Source organism: Fusarium musae, chromosome 4 (genome assembly GCF_019915245.1).
Source record: "Fusarium musae strain F31 chromosome 4, whole genome shotgun sequence".
In the NCBI taxonomy this organism is placed as follows: Eukaryota; Fungi; Ascomycota; class Sordariomycetes; order Hypocreales; family Nectriaceae; genus Fusarium; species Fusarium musae.
Genome location: NC_058390.1, coordinates 4,255,038 through 4,272,240, shown reverse-complemented (window position 1 = coordinate 4,272,240; position 17,203 = coordinate 4,255,038). Strand labels below are relative to the sequence as shown.

Genomic DNA, 17,203 nt, shown 5'->3' with positions numbered 1-17,203 from the left:
AGAATAATCGCAAAAGTCGGGACGTTGTTCTAGAGCGGCCGCCGCCAAGTCGAGCGAGGCGTTCCGGAGTCTATGATCCACCACTAGTAATCCCGTAGTCAACACATGGAGTAAAAATGATGTTCCAGACTTGATTCTATCGCCAAACTTCTATCAGCTTGCATTTCAGCTGGCCACCGCGATGTCAAGATTACTCATGCTGACGGGAGGGGTAGAGTCCTCATGCAGCATATCCTCGAATTGTCTCATACGGCGCTGCTGATATCATCAGGGATGATTCACGCTAGTCAACAAGAATCTTACCCCTCCAATGGCACATACACGTAATATTCGTATACAGGACTGGTTCAATTTTCAGCGGTATGCAACCCGACTTGGTCCATGCAGGGGTCTTTAGAGCACCTGACTCCAAGGAGCCAACTTGGCGAAGTGGGAGAAACAAGCCCAGAATATTGGAATGATGCGCGCAGGAATGGTTTTATCGCCATTGCGATAAAAACTTGGCTTGGTGACGAAATCCAAGACACACATACCTAGCTTGAACGTCAGCACCTTTTCCTGAGCCGTGATTGGGTTGCACGACCAACCTCGCGTATAACGACGCAAAGAACGTACGTTATTCAAATAGTCCATGCAGTTGCGGGTCCCGCCGTTTTTGTTCCTAGCACACAGGCCACGTAGCCATCTTTGAGACTCAGAGCCGCACTAATGCCAATTCTGGTGCTACTAGCCAGTCAGAATAGAAAGGTCTAGCGGTTTGACAGACGATAACATACGGAGCTAGTACTCTCAACTGAAACAATTGAGATCGCTTGTGCCATAGCAGAGTCTAGATCTGGTTTCAATCGTATATTGAGCGTGATGACCAAATGCTCACCGCTAATTCACGCAGTTGCCACGTTCCCTTGTGAGAGCGTTCAGCTGGGTCCATAATTCAACGCTTACTCAGACTGGCGCTCTCACTTCATCGGCTTACCCGCTCCGCTATTTCTTGTAAACAGTTATACAGTGGCACAGGCGTTGGTGCCTGATAAGGCGAATGACCCTAGACGTTCGTGTAGCTAGTTCGAGACGGGTTCGGGCCGCGCGGTCTGGGGCCATCTGTTCGTTTGCCGAAGCTAGCTAGCCGCAGGCTATGGTCCTTCACGAACCCTGATCGTTTTGTTGAGATGCAGTCATGAGTCCGTGGCTGGCTGAAAGGCATAGCTCTGTTCTCGTGGCGAGCTGAGGTTCTAATCTGAAACATGGCATATTCTAGACTTGTATTGACCAGCATGCTGCTTACCGATCTAGACATGTTCGTGTTGACCGCCAAGGCGATGTTGATTGAGGGGTAGTCTTGGGCTATGAGCCACGCTGGTGAGAAGAGTTACCAGCTTCGTGGACTGAACGAGATGGAAAGGTAAACCATATATATAAAGTAGTTGATAGAGTATCTAACAACATCGCTATTCACTTTCCTCATCTCTCCATCCTTCTCATCATTCCATCTTCCTCCTTATCAAGCAAGCGCATCTTCCACCATGGCTGCAGCACCTCCTCTTGCACCTCGTCCTCCTCAGCTGACCTTGGATGAGATTCTCAACTCCAAGGTCAACTATGCTGTCGAGGACGACCCTCTCGAGGTCTGGGACAAGGGCGTCTTCCTGAATGAGCTTCTCAGACAGGGAATCGTCCTCAACACAGACAAGACTGGCGCTCTTGACGGCAAGCTTGTTGCACGCAAGGGTCTCCAGACTGGTACCTACATGGGTACTCGCTTGGCTCTGACTGAGCTTTACAAGATCCTCGAAGAAGCGTAAGCAACGCCTCCCGATACTGATTGGTTTCAAAGTCGCTAACACATATTGGCCAGCGCCGCTTCTCATTTCGACACCCAAGGATTTGAGCCTATCTTTCCCGTCAAGCGTGATCTCGCTGTCAAGCAGGACACCTACCAATGGAGCGACCCCAGCGATGCATACCCTCCCCATTTGAACACCCTTCCCAAGGATGAGCAGCAAAGCGCGGACGGTGGCCCCAGGAAAGACGGCGTAGGACAAATCTTTAACATGACAGAGGTTGGCCTCGTCCAAAAGCTTGCTTTCATGGTCTCGTTCATTATTCCCAAAGAACTCTCATCAACCGATGGTCCTTACGTCGGACCAACTCTTGCCGACGTTGAGAAGTACAGCAAGGATAACCAGCCAAAGGCCGACTCTGATGCTGCTCAGACCGCGAAGCCCAATGGTGCTGTTGTCAATGGCGTCAAGCAAAGTCAGAACGCAGACATTATGAAGGGCAGAAACATGGGCGAGCACGATGATTGGTACTCTGATGCCAAGTTTGCGCAGCAGCACTTCAGTGGTGTCAACCCTTCGACTATCGAGACTGCTCCTGCTGAGAAGATCAAGGCTTATATTGCTGAGGCAGAGAAGCAAGGCCTTGCTGCGGTGAAGAAGTTGCTCGAGGATGGCAAGGATATCTTGATTCAGGATTATTCCTACTTCCGTGAAGCCACTGGCGTCAAGAACGATGAAGAGTTCAAGAACACGATCCCCAACCCTGACCCCAACAGCCAGCCCACCTACCGATACGCTGCTGCCTCAGTCGTTATCTTTCAGCTCCACGAGGATGGCCGCCTCCATCCATTGGCCATCACGCTTGACTACAAGGGCTCCCTCGATAACTCCGTCACCATCTTCAACCAGAGATTGAACCCCGATGATAAGGGCAAGATTGCTGAGAAGGACGACTGGCCTTGGAGATATGCCAAGACCGTTGCCCAAACGGCTGACTGGGCACGACACGAAGTAGCCACTCATCTCGTCGACACGCACATGGTCGAAGAGGCTATCATCGTCGCCACCAACCGAACCATCCCTGAGCGTCACATTCTCTACGAGATCCTCAGCCCACATTGGTTCCGAACCCTTGCTCTTAACGACGCTGCGCGCAAACTTCTCGTGCCCCTCGTCATCGCTCGTATCTCTGGTTTCGCCTCTGGACCTAAGCCTGATCCCAAGGTCGGTGCTTTTGGACTGGTGAACTGGTCGTACAAGAACTTTAACTTCCAGGATAAGTACATCCCCAACGATCTCAAGAAGCGAGGCTTTGACATTGAGGGCGAGATGGGTGATAAGTACCGCAACTATCCTTATGCTACTGATATGTATCTCCTCTGGGGTATTATCAGGGAGTTTGTCAAGTCTGTTCTTGAGACGAAGTATACGTCGGATGATGTCGTTGCTAAGGAGGCTTGTATCGCGGACTGGTGCAAGGAGATTCAGACCAGTGGCCAGATTCCTTCTTTCCCTACCATCAAGACTGTTGATCAGCTCATTGACGCTGTAACCATGTGTATCCACACTGCATCACCCCAGCACACAGCTGTCAACTATCTCCAGGACTACTACTACAGCTTCGTCCCCTCCAAGCCCCCCGCGCTCTGCACTCCTCTTCCCAAGACCCTCAGCGATCTTAAGGGCTACACCGAGCAGCACCTCACCGACGCTCTGCCCATCGGTCTCAAGGACGCCAAGTGGAAGGATTGGCTTCTCGCAGCCCAATTGCCCGAGCTGTTGAGTTTCAAGGTTGAGGATAGATACAACCTTATCACCTACGCCAAGTCGCTGTACAACGTTAACAAGGACCGCACAATTACTGAGAACAAGGAGTTGAACTCGGAGGCTATCAAGGATGCTGCTGAGATTTTCTATAGTCGACTTAAGAATGTGGGTCTGGCGTTTGACTACATCTCTGCGATACAGACTCCTGGTTCTATTGAGTATCCTGTTCTTCAGCCAGAGGTTACTGCTGTTTCGATCTTGATTTAGTGGAATCTTGTGTTGAGATTTAGTTTCTGTGTTCCGTGGTTCACATTACTGTCAGTCCCATAGCCTCTTAATCTATATATTACCAGGGTATGACCTTGATTGAGTGTCAACGGTTGCACGTGATTATTTAATCGAGCTTAACTTTTTGAAGGTGTATTTTGGTCCTGTAATTCTGCGAAAAGGTATCTGCGATATCGAGCTGTCATAGACCTCGTAAAATTGGCAAGATCTTGCCACTATAGACTTCAAGCGGCAATAAGAAACTTTGAGCTCCAGTGCGTCTCAACTCTCATTCAATAACACTCGCAAGGCATCCATGACGTATTCTCCACAACAGCGACGCGTTCAATGTCTCTGAGACCCATTTCCCCTCTCCTGGCGTTACTTCGCCGCCGCGTTCTTCGCGTCGACAACAGAAGCAAAGCGCTGCCAACATCCAATTCCCTCAATCCAGCAGCTCAGAACCCATTTCCACCACAACAATCCCCATCTCGGAACGCCATGTGGCATTAATCTTGTGCGGTCAAATGCGACAGCCTCGATGGAGTGTATCACGATAAGTGGCGGAACGCCGGTCTTGACAATCCAGCGAAACGTGTCTGCGCCACCCGGCGAGATGTTGTCGAGAGTTTGCCAGATTGCGTTGTCTTCAGATATCAAGGTGACGCCAGCTAAGCATAAATAAGAGAATACGGCGCCGCCAAAGACGAGGGCGGTGATGCCGCGGGGTCTCGCGTATTCGGTGATTTTCACTGGTGAGCGCGTAGACATGGTGAAGGTATTCGGCTAAATGGCGGTTAAATATGACACGCGACGCGCTCTGGCAGTGATGAAAATGACTTGGAATTGTTCAAGGGTGACCGTTATCAATCCTGCTTCTGATGAAGGAACATGGGCTATTTAAACAATTTCACAGCCGAGGCTGTCCCAGTTTGTGAGCCACTAGATCCATAAAATAGCATTGATAGCCGTTGTCCAGAGTATGCTAATTCTAGATTGATACTAGCTTGCGAGTGGACAAGTGGGAGATGATGCTCTGTTATTGATAGTGCCTCAGGCATCTTTTCCTACTCCACTCTACCATCGACAAGATGGAGCTTTCTACCCCTGCACGTCATTACAGAATGAGCATAGCGCCACTATCAGCCAAGAACGAGGGTCCTTACCCGGTAGCATCTTGAAAAGAGCTGTATTTAATTAATCATCGATGTAGGAGGCGTTCTATGCTAGTAAGGCCAGAAGTAAAATATGTTTATATTTCTGATATACTGTTTGTGGCTCAAAGCCTCCCTCGATGCCTTGTTTACAATCCTTCGGTGATTAAAAAGCTGTCCGTGTCAGCATCCAGCATTTTATTTGCACAGTTCTCATCCACACGGTACTATTTCCGATCTGAGAATCACCATGAAGGCGTCCCTTCTCGAACTCGATCCTCAGGCAGACGCCCTACTAATTCTTCAAAAGCCAAACTTGGATTCCTCTCACTTGTCAACATATGGGTGTGCATCGGCGAGAGTCATAGGTAGGCTCGATGATCCCGTGTATTTTGAGCCAGAAGAGGATGAATTGGCGGGGCGATCAGACTTGAACGACGAGATGAGATCGCTCCAGACATACCTGGGGAACGGGGATCCAAATCAGGTTGTATTTCGCGTTTCTGCTAAACATCTCTGCCTCGCGTCACCAGTCTTCCGAAGAATGATCCAGGGCCAATTCAAAGAGTCAGAACCAAATGAACAAGGATTCTTCGAGATCAGAACATCAGAATGGGATGCCGAGGCTCTCCTTATTATCCTTGATATCATACATGGCCATCACTCCAGCGTTCCCAAACGACCAAGTCTGGACGTCATAGCACAGATCGGGATTATAGCCGACTATTATGACTGCCTCGAGGTTGTTAAAATATTCTTCCAGCACTGGCACTTGACTATGAAAATTTGGGAGAACTATTCAATTCGGTCGTCTGGTACCACGGGTGCGCTAGCCTTGCTAGACCCCACAGCGTGTGGCTTACCTCCCCTGCCTGGCAGGGTAAAGCCGTTTGACGACGAGGCAACGATTGGCCTATTCATGGCCTGGATAGTCCAAGACCATGCACGGTTCAGGGACTTGACTGTGTCCGCAGTAGTCACCACAGATGCATTTGTGGAAACTGCTCTGCCTATACCAGCTGAAATCTTCGGTACGTCGTTCAATGCGCGAGAAAGATACCACGACTAACCCAAATTAGAAGCGATATACAACCAGAGTTGCCAAATCATTGATTACTTAGTTTCCAAGATCTATAACTTGAAAGACGATCTGGAGGCAGGACGCGTTGGTTGCTATCCACTATGCTCCTGGAGACTCCGGGAAGTCTTCATGAGTCGAATGGGTATCCGGAATCTGCCAATGATAAAGCCGGAAAGGCCGCTTCGGTGTTATAACACTGTTTCTTCAGTTGTCAGTATTATCGACTATCTTGGTTATAAATATCCTATCTGGAGATGTGGTTGCGAACTCAAGTCGCCCTATAACTTACGCCTATATACGCAAGACCTGAGCAATCTTGTGTCAGGTCTGGACCTGAACGACTTCCTGTAATCGAGTATCCGATTGTTTAATAATAGCTTAGTCGGAAACATTACGCAAAGCGGCTAAAAACAAGAGAATAGCCAGAATTGTTGGTCTTACAGGGAGATACTTCAGATCTGTCTGGAGATCTAGCTCCTTACCCGTTTTGACAAACGCTTGCCCCTGCTGCCACGCTCGAAAAGGAATAGCGGATATAGCCAGCTATGACTTCTCTGACGTCGGAGGAAGCAAAGTGTCGGGATTAACCCCAAAGCGGCTACTACCGGGCCCAGACCAGGGGTAGCGAAAGATGGATCTAACCTGTTTCACTGTTTGCGACCGTTTCATTGGTCTCGACCTGAACACCAGGCGTTGTTCGTCTCATCCAATCTCAGCAGACGCTCCCCAGCCTCACGACAATATGCGGTCTGCCATAGTCAGAGTCTTGAGACGACATCTTGGCAAGGGGAAACTGCGCCGCGCGCGTTTTGGATGACAGCGCTAAACGAGGCACAAACGAGGCATCGCAGGAGGTGTTTTGCCTCACGAGAAAAGTATAAATCCCAAGCTTCGGGTCGTCGGTATTTTGAATCTTCAGTACTCACTCAACAATCTCATCTAATCACTACTTTTCAATTCTTTTCCGCTGGTCGGTTAATCCATTTCACATCCCACTTCTTCTTCATCACAATCAATCGCCCAGAAACCAACCAAAAAAAAAAACCCTCTCTTCAATCACCCAAAATGCAGTTCTCCATCACCGCCATTGTTCTCGGCCTCGCTGCCGTTGCCTCCGCCGGCATCGTCGACACTGAGGGTGTGCGCAACGCCCCTCGCAGTGCTGTTCTTATCACCCGCCAGAATGGCCAGAACGGCGGCCGACCTGTTCCCAGTGGTGAATGCTGTGTCGCCAACACCAGCTTGAAGCAGGACGCTTGCACTGCTTCTAACGGCCAAGCCGGTCGCTGTGTTCCTGGTGGTAACAACTGTAAGTAGCGGAAATGAATTGAGTGTTTATGGTATATCGCTAACAGTAGTCACAGGTGGTGGCCGACTGAGCTGTGTTGCTCAGGCAAACTTGGTGTGTGATGCCAACGTCATCGAGCGAGGAAAGGATCTTTGCCGCGCCAAGGCTGCTAACGGTCTCTTTGATGGCGGCAACATCATCCAGAACCTTAGCCAGGCTTCTGTCAACTAAGGGACAGGTTAAGACGGACCATGGTAGTTAGGAGGGGGGCCTGGCGTTGAGGACCTATGTATGAAGGAGTTATGGGATCTGAAATGGATCTATTATAAAAAGAATTATTTTTGGCCAACATGACACCTAGGAATGCACTGTGATTAACGAAACATGATCTTGGCTAACGGTTCCATTTCACCTCATAGAAACAACCAGCTTGCATCTTGCTCCCAGATGAATCTCAGTCAAGTCTGTTGAGCCTCGCTACCATCTTGTGCCCATTCCCATATTCTTTTCAGTATCCTTGTGGCGGTCCCAATGTTATAGCAGCATGAGGATACCCAGATATTGTGCATAATGTTCTTGACTTCTTCTCACACGCAGGTCTGGAACTTCAGCACCCAGAAGAAAAGCAGGCCATACTAAGCTCTTGATATGGAAATCGCTTGCTGGTATCTGAGAATTGTGAAATATGCCAAGATCTGTAATTCTTGAAATTTCAATATCAGGAAATGGTGGCTGGCCAAGTGTTTTGCTGATGGCATGGGACGCGTAGATACTGACCGCCGCTTTGTATGCTTGGGCGAGATGATATCTTGATTCATGATGCTGAGGATCTGGAAAGTCTTGCGCCCAGGATCGCGGCGAGAAACTGTCCAAGCCATCAAGAATTGAAGTGACGGTTTGGCCTGCCGGGCTAGAACGATCTGGTACAGCACGTAGTGTATTCATGACGTGCAGTAAGAAAATTAGGTCTGCCGGACAACCGATCCATGTCTGTTGCTCGGATCTCTGAAGTGTCTCTAGTAAGCCAGCGTCGAAAGCATTCGCCTTCGGTAGGTCCACTGCTGATGTGAAGTCGGAGCCGAGGAGTGCTGACCATGATCACAGGCATGATGAGCTTGACTGCGATCCTGAAAAAGACGCTGAACGAAGACAGCTCCAAAGTGGAAACGTAGGCAGCCTAGGTACCCTGTTGAGTTCACACATACTAACACTAATATCGCAGTTTCATGGTTGCCAATAGAACAGTACAAACAGGCTTAGTCGCGTCTGCTGTCGTTGCGGTACGCCACTCTCGTTCCTTATAACGTCAGGCATACTGATGATATTACAGTCATGGCTTTGGGGCACCTCCCTGTTGAGCTGCGTCCTCGTAACATACAGCTACGGCATTAGCAGTGCATTCTGGTATGGCACTGGCTGCTCAACGGTCATTGTCTTCTTTGGCTACCTTGGAACCGTCTGCAAGGGACCGGTCCCTGAAGCCCACACCATTCTGGAGGTCATTCGTATCAGATATGGTGAGTCGCTCCTGTTTCCGAGTGTCAACATGCCATGCTAAATCATGTAGGAACTGTCGCGCATTTGAGCTTCACATTCTTAGCCATCGTGAACAATCTACTCAGTACCATAAACATGATCCTGGGCGCACCGGCGGCTATCTCTTTCCTGTAAGGTCTTCACCTCCAGCTCGTGATTGGTGAGTTGGCCACTGACAATGCCCAGAACCAGGATGCATATCATGGCATCGACCTTCTTGCTTCCTCTTGGTGTCGTCCTCTACACGCTCGTCGGTGGCATCAAAGCAACGTAATACACCTGCCCATCGCGACAAATGGAGTTGCTGACTCTGGTCTAGTTTCCTCACCGACTACATCCATACCTTTGCTGTTCTCATTCTCAGCTGCTGGCTGACTGCGAAGGTGATAACATCGGAATCGGTCGGTTCAATCGGACATCTCTACGATCTCGTCGTCGCCGCCCAGTCTAGCCACGTTATTGAAGGCAACTATGACGGCTCCCTTCTTACCATGACTTCTCAACAGGGCATCTAATTTGCCATCATCCTTCTCGCCTCCAACTTCGGCGCTGTTGTTGTATGTCAGCCTCTCCCGTTTCCTCACGAAGTCTAACAAAATCAGATGGACACTGGGTATTTCCTCAAAGCATTTGCCGCTTCGCCGAATGCTGTCGTCCCAGGGTATGTTTTGGGCGGTATTTCTTACTTGAGCATCCCGTGGTCGCTCGGTACTGTCGTGGGTATGGCTTCACTCGGGCTCGAAGTTCCGACCTATCCAAGAGTAAGCAAAGCAATGATCCCTCTACCGTGATTGGAGACGTGAAGCTGACCGACGATAGCTTATGACAGGTGCGGAGGTTACAAATGGTCTCGCCTTGCCTTACATGGCTGTTGCAGTCGCAGGTAAGGGCGGTGCCGTTGCCGTTCTGCTGATGACTTTCATGGCCGTCACCTCAACTTTGTCAGCACAAATTCTTGCCGTCTCTTCCATTCTCACCTTTGACATATACCGCGTCTACTTCAATCAAGAAGCTTCCAACAAAGAAGTCGTCCGATGGGGACACATTGGAGTCGTCTTCTTTGGTGTCATAGCAGCTGCTTTTACAGCAATGTTCCATTACATCGGAGTTCTACATGCTCGGCAAGACCTCCCGTCCCGTAAACTCAATTGCAATTGTTTACTAGCCGTTTATCAGGAATTCTAACGTGTCCCGGCGTAATTCCGCTCATCTTCACCATAATTTGGCGCAAACAGACTATAAGCTCGCCGCTATTAGCTCCGCATTCCTGGGAATGGCAACAGGGCTCGGAGTCTGGCTCGGCTCCGCATTCGCCTTTTCCGGAGAAGTAACGGTCGCTTCCACAGGTGGGACCCTACCCTGATGTATGGCACCGTTGCATCTTTGTTCAGTCCGTTGCTGTACAGCGTGGTTCTTACGTATATACGGCCTGATAATTAAGAATGGAGTCAGTTCAAAGAACAGAAATTGGCTGTTGAAGCAGATGATAGCTCCAGTGAGTCGGAAAGTTCACAGAGTAAGAGTACTGAACAGGTCATAACAACTGAGACAGCATCAAATGAAGTCTTTGACGACACTAATCAACGTCGATGGACTAAATATACACTCTGGTGGACTGTCGCTACATTTGTCGGTCACTGGGTACCATGGCCAATGCCAATGTACGCAGCGAAATTCGTCTTCAGTAAACAGGTAATTTATTCTCAAATCCTACCCTGCAGTCGTTCATTTCCCCTTTGCCTTCTCTCATTTGCTTCACCTAGACATGTCTTTAATTGTTATGTTACAGTTGTTCGTCGCATGGATCGTCGTGTCTCTGATCTGGCTCTGGTAGACTCTCATCATGGTGGGTTTCTACCCGATCTGGAACGGCCGCGGTCAGATAGCCGCAGTTACACGAAGCATTTGGAAGTCTCAGTCATGATTCATCAACATTTTCTGGGCAGGCTGGTCCACAATTCCTCGCTGTTATGATACGATCTCTGGGACCAAACCCTCCTGGCTAGCAAAACAACAAATCGCCGGGAACGTATTTTGAGTCATTCATTGATTAACCCACACAACAATAAAATTGTTTACTCACACAAAATGCCTCAATCTCTTCCGGATAATGAATGGCATGCCAAGCAAAAGCCCCGAACATGGCGTAGCTGAGCCTCCCTTTGCAACCATCGATCCACTTTATGGATCAGATCAAGCTTTTAGTCAAGCTTTGGGGCGAAACATTTGTGACAGATGCAGACTAACCCTCAATAGTTGCATTCCACAGTTGAATTTTAGCAGATTAACGTGGCAGTCATCAATCCACTCTAGCCACTCAATCGGGAGTAGACCAGGGGCTCGTGGTTGAACGGCAACGCTACAACGTTAGCGCCACCCGTGCCCGTTATTCAATGACATTCCCTTGCATACTTCGGATTCCAATAGCTTGGATCCAGGAACGCTTTTTATGGATGTTTCCCACTGCGGGAGATCAGTGATAGGCGGAACATCGGCACTGAAGATGTCTTAACTTACTAGTCGCTACTATTGGATGCTCGGTGAACCAACAAAAGAGGAATGCTCTAATGCAAGGTACGCAGTTCTAGACTAGACTGTCACCACTAACCCAAACAAAACACCAAATGCCATTGTCGTATACAATGGATCCCCCCTAATGGTCATTATCTATATATACTCATCAATCTTGACGTTTTCTGTTTTTGTTTTTTCATCATCACTCACTCACTCATTCATTCATTCGTTCTTTAGTCTTTCTTTAACCATAGTCACTCGTTTCACTATGCGTCTGTCTTCAGGTCTTCTCGTGGCTGTTGCCTCGGGTGCTTTCGCCCAGAGGTTCACCAACAGCAGCACATCTGCTCTTGAGTCCAGCACCACTCTCCCCACCGCTATCGACACTACCACCAGTGCAGCTCCCAGCTCCACCTCCGGCCCTGCCTCTGAGTCCGTTGATCTTGGCTCTGCCACTCTTGGCCGCGGTTCAAGCTTCGTGACTGGACCCAATGGCCAGACTATCGTGTAAGTATACCTCTACATCCTGGATCCAGGACAACTTCTGACCATATCTTTAGTCGCATGTCTGCCGGAGCCAACGGTATTGCTCAGTTCAGCGCCAATCCAGCAGTTACCCGCTTCTCGGTTGGAGCTCAGATCCAGCTCCGCTTCAGCATCAGTGTCTCCGCAATCATCGAGAGTCGCAAGCGTGCTTTTGAGGGCTGCACTCTCGATGTCACCCTCGATGGCGAGACTGTTTACTCCGAGCCCCTCGCCGACACCAATGGCGCCGCTGTCGAGCAATCCAGCAACCCTACTGCCCTCAACTCCGACAAGCCTGATATCCAGTTCCTCCAGTCTTGCGGTTCTGACCCCGTCCAACTCGATGTCTCCAACCTCGCTGTCGCTGATGCTACTGATGGTGGTTCTACTGGTCTTCCCACTGGTGCTGCTACCGAGACTGGTACCGAGACTGGCACTGAGGTCGCTACTGGCACCAACTCCGAGGGTGCTACCACCAACTCTGAGGGTGAGACTGTGATCCCCACTGGCACCGAGACTGGCTCTGCTATCGCTACTGGTACCAACTCTGAGGGTGCTACCACCAACTCCGAGGGCGAGACCGTCATCCCTACTGGATCTGAGACTGCCATCGAGACCAACAGCGCTGGCTTCACCACCAACTCTGAGGGTGAGACCGTCTTCCCTACTGGTACTCAGACCGGCTCTGCCATTGCTACCGGTACCAACTCCGAGGGTGCCACTACCAACTCTGAGGGCGAGACTGTTGTCCCTACTGGTACTGCCACTGGCACCGAGGCTTCTGCTTCCGCCTCTGCTACCTCCCCCGCTGGCTTCCCTGGTTCCGTCGGTGTCTTCACCCTCTTCGGATGTGTCGGTTCTTCCGCTGGCTTCCCCACCTTCGAGCTTGCCGAGACCAACGATCAGATGGATCTCGAGCGTTGTGCTTCTCTCTGCACTGGCCGTGCCTACTTCGGTGTTTACGATACGTGAGTCTCCTCCATACCCATCTGCTACTATTACATCTTACTGACCTTTCTAGTGCTTGCTACTGTGGTGATGAGATTGACGCCGACAACACCAGCCGCGTTGATATCGACCAGTGTGACATCGAGTGCCCTGGCGACAAGGACAACTTCTGTGGTGGTGATGGCCGCCTCAACCGTCTCCGCGCTCGTCAAGCTGTTCCCGCTGGCCGTCTCCTGACCGTCTACGCCTCTGCCATCGGCGCCGGTGCCACCGTCACTGACTCCGTCACCCAGACCGTCACCGACGAGACCACCATCACCACCACCTTCACCACTGCCATCACTGGCGCTGAGACCACCACCACCGCTACCGTCACCGCTGTCCAGATCTGCGTCAACGGAAAGTGCTACAGCCAGGGCTCTGATCGCACCGTCTTCATCTTCATCGAGGTCAACGGCAGCGACTGCGACAACGAGTGGGTCTACATCACCGAGGAGTGCTCTTGCCAGGGCGGCAAGCAATACGTCCCCAAGTTCTGCTCCGGTGGAAGCTGTGCCGGCGAGATCGTCTACAAGACCCAGGAGTGCCATGACTGGTGGAACCACGAGACCTTCTTCGTCGCTGCTGACTGCGGCTGCAAGGAGGAGACCGTTATCTACAAGCCTTGGGAGAACAGCTGGGGTACCCCCAACAACTGCAAGGCTGAGCTCGTCCCTGTCTGCTCTGGCCCCAAGTGCCCCGTTGTCAAGGTTCCCACCCACGGCGGTTACACTCACCCCTTTACCAACGGCACCTGGACCAACGGTACCGCTCACTGCTCTGGTCCTCACTGCCCCAGCCCTGTTCCTCAGTGCTCCGGCCCCCACTGCCCCAGCCCTGCTCCTGTCTGCTCTGGCCCCAGCTGCCCCAGCACCAAGGTCGTCACCCTTGTTCCTCAGTGCAGCGGTGCTAGCTGCCCCGCCAAGCCCACTGGTTCTCAGGAGACCGGTGTTCCTTGCAACGGTGCTGACTGCCACGTTGCCACTGCCACTGGCAGCAGCCCCAAGCCCACTGGCACCGTCCCGGCCATCGTCAACGGTGCCGGCAAGCAGGTCGTTGGAGCTGCTACTCTCTTCGCTGCTCTCTTTGCGGCCCTTCTCTAGATGTTAGCATCTCCTTCGACCTCTTCTTCTTCCGGGGCCTTTTAGAATAATGACCTTCTAGTCGAGCTATTAATTAGACCTTCATTTTGCATGCTTAAACTTGACTTTGTCCCCGTGACTACTGAATTCTCCGCCCCTGTGAATGGTTAGTCTAGCTTGGTTACTAGACTCAATTTGTGGGACAGTTTAATTGAACCTGTAGAGCTATTGAATTGTGGCGTAGCTGAGCCCAAAGGGTGCGCTGTCAGTGTAACGAAGCCGGGAAGTATCGCCGATACCTTATCTCATGCTATCAAAGCTAGTTGACTGTGCGAAGCTAGACTATTGAAATAGTGTCTTGCTTGGGTCCGTCCAAACTCGACCTGCTACAGTTCCCTCTGCCAGCTGCTTGATAGTGTCTGGTATCTCCTCAAAGGCAACCTCCGTAAGCTCAGGCTTAATGGAACCCTCAGCTATAAGTGCCAGAACATCCTTCAGGTCCTGCATTGATGCGCCAATCGATCCAACGATAGTAACGCCCTTCAGGATGTAACCCGAACCCGTGCGTGATGGAATCGTGACTTCTGACGACCCAAGACCAACAGTTATGACTTTACCAACTGGCCTGACAGACTTGATTGCAGTCGAAGTGGTTGTAGTGTGGCCGACTAGGTTCTCTCTGCCGGAATAAGCTCTCAGCCACAAGCCTCAACTGCAAATAACACTTCTAGCCCACAACTTAGACATCGATACCACGATGACTGACCAATGGCTACAGCATAAAGCTAATATGATAGTGTGGCCGACAAAGTCAACAACAACGTCAAATGCTACGCCAGCATCGGTTGCATCATCAAGTGATGCAAAGCAGTCCTTGGCCCCATACGCTTTTGCTTGGACAAACTTGTCCTCATTGACATCGAAGCCATACACGTTAGATCCTTTCAGGGCGGCAAATTGCAGACCATGCATACCCAGTCCGCCCAGACCAACAATGCCGATTGTCAATCCAGTTCTAGCGCCAGCTTCACCGACGACAGCGTGATAAGAAGTCGCCAAAGCGTCTGTCGCAACGGCAGCTTGTGCGAAAGATATACCATCTGGTATCTTAACGAGAACCTTCTGTGGCGTGACAACGTACTGGCCATAACCACCATCGAAACTCAACCCGACGTATGCGCCGTTCATGTACTCGGAGACAGGGTGCATTAGGAGAGCGAGTGTGACAGCGTCTCCGATCTGAAAGCCAGAGACATTTCGACCGAGCTTTTTGATCAGCCCCGCGACTTCGTGGCCGAGCACAATTGGCCTTTTGGCGATGTACTCGTCTCCGTGGCCACTGACGATGTGACAATCTGAGTGACATAGTCCTGCGGCCTTGACCTCGATAAGAACACCCTCATCATCTGGCTCCGGAACAGGCAGGTCTTTCAGTTGAAGACCGTCGGTGGGATTTTCATAGGAGAAGGCCTTCATCATGTTGTGAGTAGTGAATGAAACAGCTTAGAACTTTGAGTACATGATTATCGAGTCATACCGGTAAGTTACTGGCTTTAAGTAATGATCCTGACAAAGCCTTTCTAGGAAACAAGCCATTGAAAGATTCTTCACATTGTTTCCGAGGCTGCTTTTGATGAACATTATTGGTCTCAATGGGGGAATTGTCGATCCGCGGAGTACCGGACATATTTGGCACTGAGGGATGGACTAATGTGGAGCATCAAGTCCCGGGGAGTACCGGACATGTTGGAAACGTCATTCACACGGGCCCGGGCTCGGACACCATATCACTGTAAATGAGACTGGACTTATATCATATCAGGCAGTTGACATAAAATGGCCAATCTCGCTGATGTCCTGAAACTGAAATCGCCGAGTTAACACTCCAAGAGAAAAGCTCCTTACTGATTCCTCCAACGTCCATCGCCATCGTTTTCGGATCGCTCTCTGTGAAAGGCGAAAGGGCCATTCCCGTGTTCGCTCCACTATACGTCTCCCAAGAACCATTTTACTTCAGCGACATGACTATCGTCGCCATCTCATACCGCATTCAAGCCTCGCAGATTCAAAACCTTGTGCCTCAAGAACTCGAACTGGAGGACCAACCAATAATGACTTCCTTATTCATCCACTATAGCACTTCTACCGTGGGTGAATACAACGAATACGTTCACACCGTGCGGGTCAAGTATAACAACGAAACATATGACTACTCACTAGTTCTCGTTCTTGATAATGATAGCGCCATATTCGCTGGGAGGGAAATCTTTGGGTATCCAAGATCTTTGTAAAAGTCAATTTTCACCCTTCTGCTGGGTCGAGAGTCATGATGGGAAACGTCGAACGTCCGGCGGGAAGATCTCTGATTGAGTTTGAGCTTGCAGCAAAGGCGATTCTTGGTAATTCGGTGGGAGACGCGACTCCGCCTAAGGTGCTGAATTTGCGCGTCATCTCCAGTACAAACCCAGCTGAGCCTGCGTTGAGGGAGTTTGTAGTTGTTGATATGCAGTTTGAGTTTAGTGAGAGATGGAGTGGACCAGGAAGTCTCAAGTTCAATAAGGGATTTGCGCCAACTCCATGGGCTAATCTGGACGTTGATTCGTATATTGGTTCTTTTATGGGGAAGAGCAAGGCGGTTCTGGGTAGCAAAGCTGAACGCTTTCCTCTTTGATAACTGAACAATAGGTTCCCACATAGCATCGAAGGCCTTTCAATTGCAGCTCTTATAGAAGTGACTGTTCAACAGGCGACATAACAGCTTCCAAGACGTCTGCACATCGCCCAGCCGTAGGAGCCTCGTCTTCCCACTATCGAATCTTGATCAATCTCTTAATATCGCCGCGCCAGTCCATCTCATGAACAGCATGGAATTTCCTAGACTTGACGACTGCCATGATGCAGAGAGCAGACGCTGTTGAAGATCTGAAATGATAATACGTTATGTGGTTTCGGTAGTGTAGGTATCCAATGGTAATGGCGAGAAAATGACAGGAGAGGCCTTTGTCAACAAAGGGACTAATGTGAGCCTGTTCTCTGTCACTCATGGTGGAATGAGCGGCATAGTATAGAAATGGCCGATAAATGAGACACTTAAGTTCCAGAATTCTAGCGTAGAGTAGCAGAGCTAGTTTGTTGGTAAGCAGGGCACCCATGGTGATTTGAGCCATAAGAGGCATTGTCTGAGCCCTACTCCATGTTAGTCCCAAGATATGGTGCTGGAA

General features: G+C 50.2%; 5 protein-coding genes across 5 annotated transcripts; 4 read left to right on the top strand and 1 right to left on the bottom strand.

Moving 5' to 3' along the window:
* Positions 1-1,523: 1,523 nt before the first annotated feature.
* On the top strand, positions 1,524-3,815 carry J7337_006270 (uncharacterized protein; the record flags this gene model as incomplete). The annotated part of the gene is made up of 2 exons (XM_044823934.1): positions 1,524-1,798; positions 1,856-3,815. 2 exons carry the CDS (start codon positions 1,524-1,526, stop codon positions 3,813-3,815), a joined length of 2,235 nt encoding a protein of 744 aa, XP_044682425.1.
* A 3,300-nt stretch (positions 3,816-7,115) lies between these two features.
* J7337_006269 (uncharacterized protein) lies at positions 7,116-7,569 on the top strand (the record flags this gene model as incomplete). The annotated part of the gene is made up of 2 exons (XM_044823933.1): positions 7,116-7,359; positions 7,406-7,569. The coding sequence occupies 2 exons, from the start codon at positions 7,116-7,118 to the stop codon at positions 7,567-7,569; spliced, it is 408 nt and encodes a 135-aa protein (XP_044682424.1).
* Positions 7,570-9,076: 1,507 nt separating this feature from the next.
* Positions 9,077-9,389, top strand: J7337_006268 (uncharacterized protein; the record flags this gene model as incomplete). Its single annotated transcript, XM_044823932.1, has 2 exons — positions 9,077-9,144; positions 9,194-9,389. The coding sequence occupies 2 exons, from the start codon at positions 9,077-9,079 to the stop codon at positions 9,387-9,389; spliced, it is 264 nt and encodes an 87-aa protein (XP_044682423.1).
* Positions 9,390-11,656: 2,267 nt separating this feature from the next.
* Positions 11,657-14,003, top strand: J7337_006267 (uncharacterized protein; the record flags this gene model as incomplete). The annotated part of the gene is made up of 3 exons (XM_044823931.1): positions 11,657-11,895; positions 11,949-12,881; positions 12,935-14,003. The coding sequence occupies 3 exons, from the start codon at positions 11,657-11,659 to the stop codon at positions 14,001-14,003; spliced, it is 2,241 nt and encodes a 746-aa protein (XP_044682422.1).
* Positions 14,004-14,324: 321 nt separating this feature from the next.
* J7337_006266 (uncharacterized protein) lies at positions 14,325-15,461 on the bottom strand (the record flags this gene model as incomplete). Its single annotated transcript, XM_044823930.1, has 2 exons — positions 14,325-14,661; positions 14,869-15,461. The coding sequence occupies 2 exons, from the start codon at positions 15,459-15,461 to the stop codon at positions 14,325-14,327; spliced, it is 930 nt and encodes a 309-aa protein (XP_044682421.1).
* Between the last annotated feature and the right edge of the window lie 1,742 nt (positions 15,462-17,203).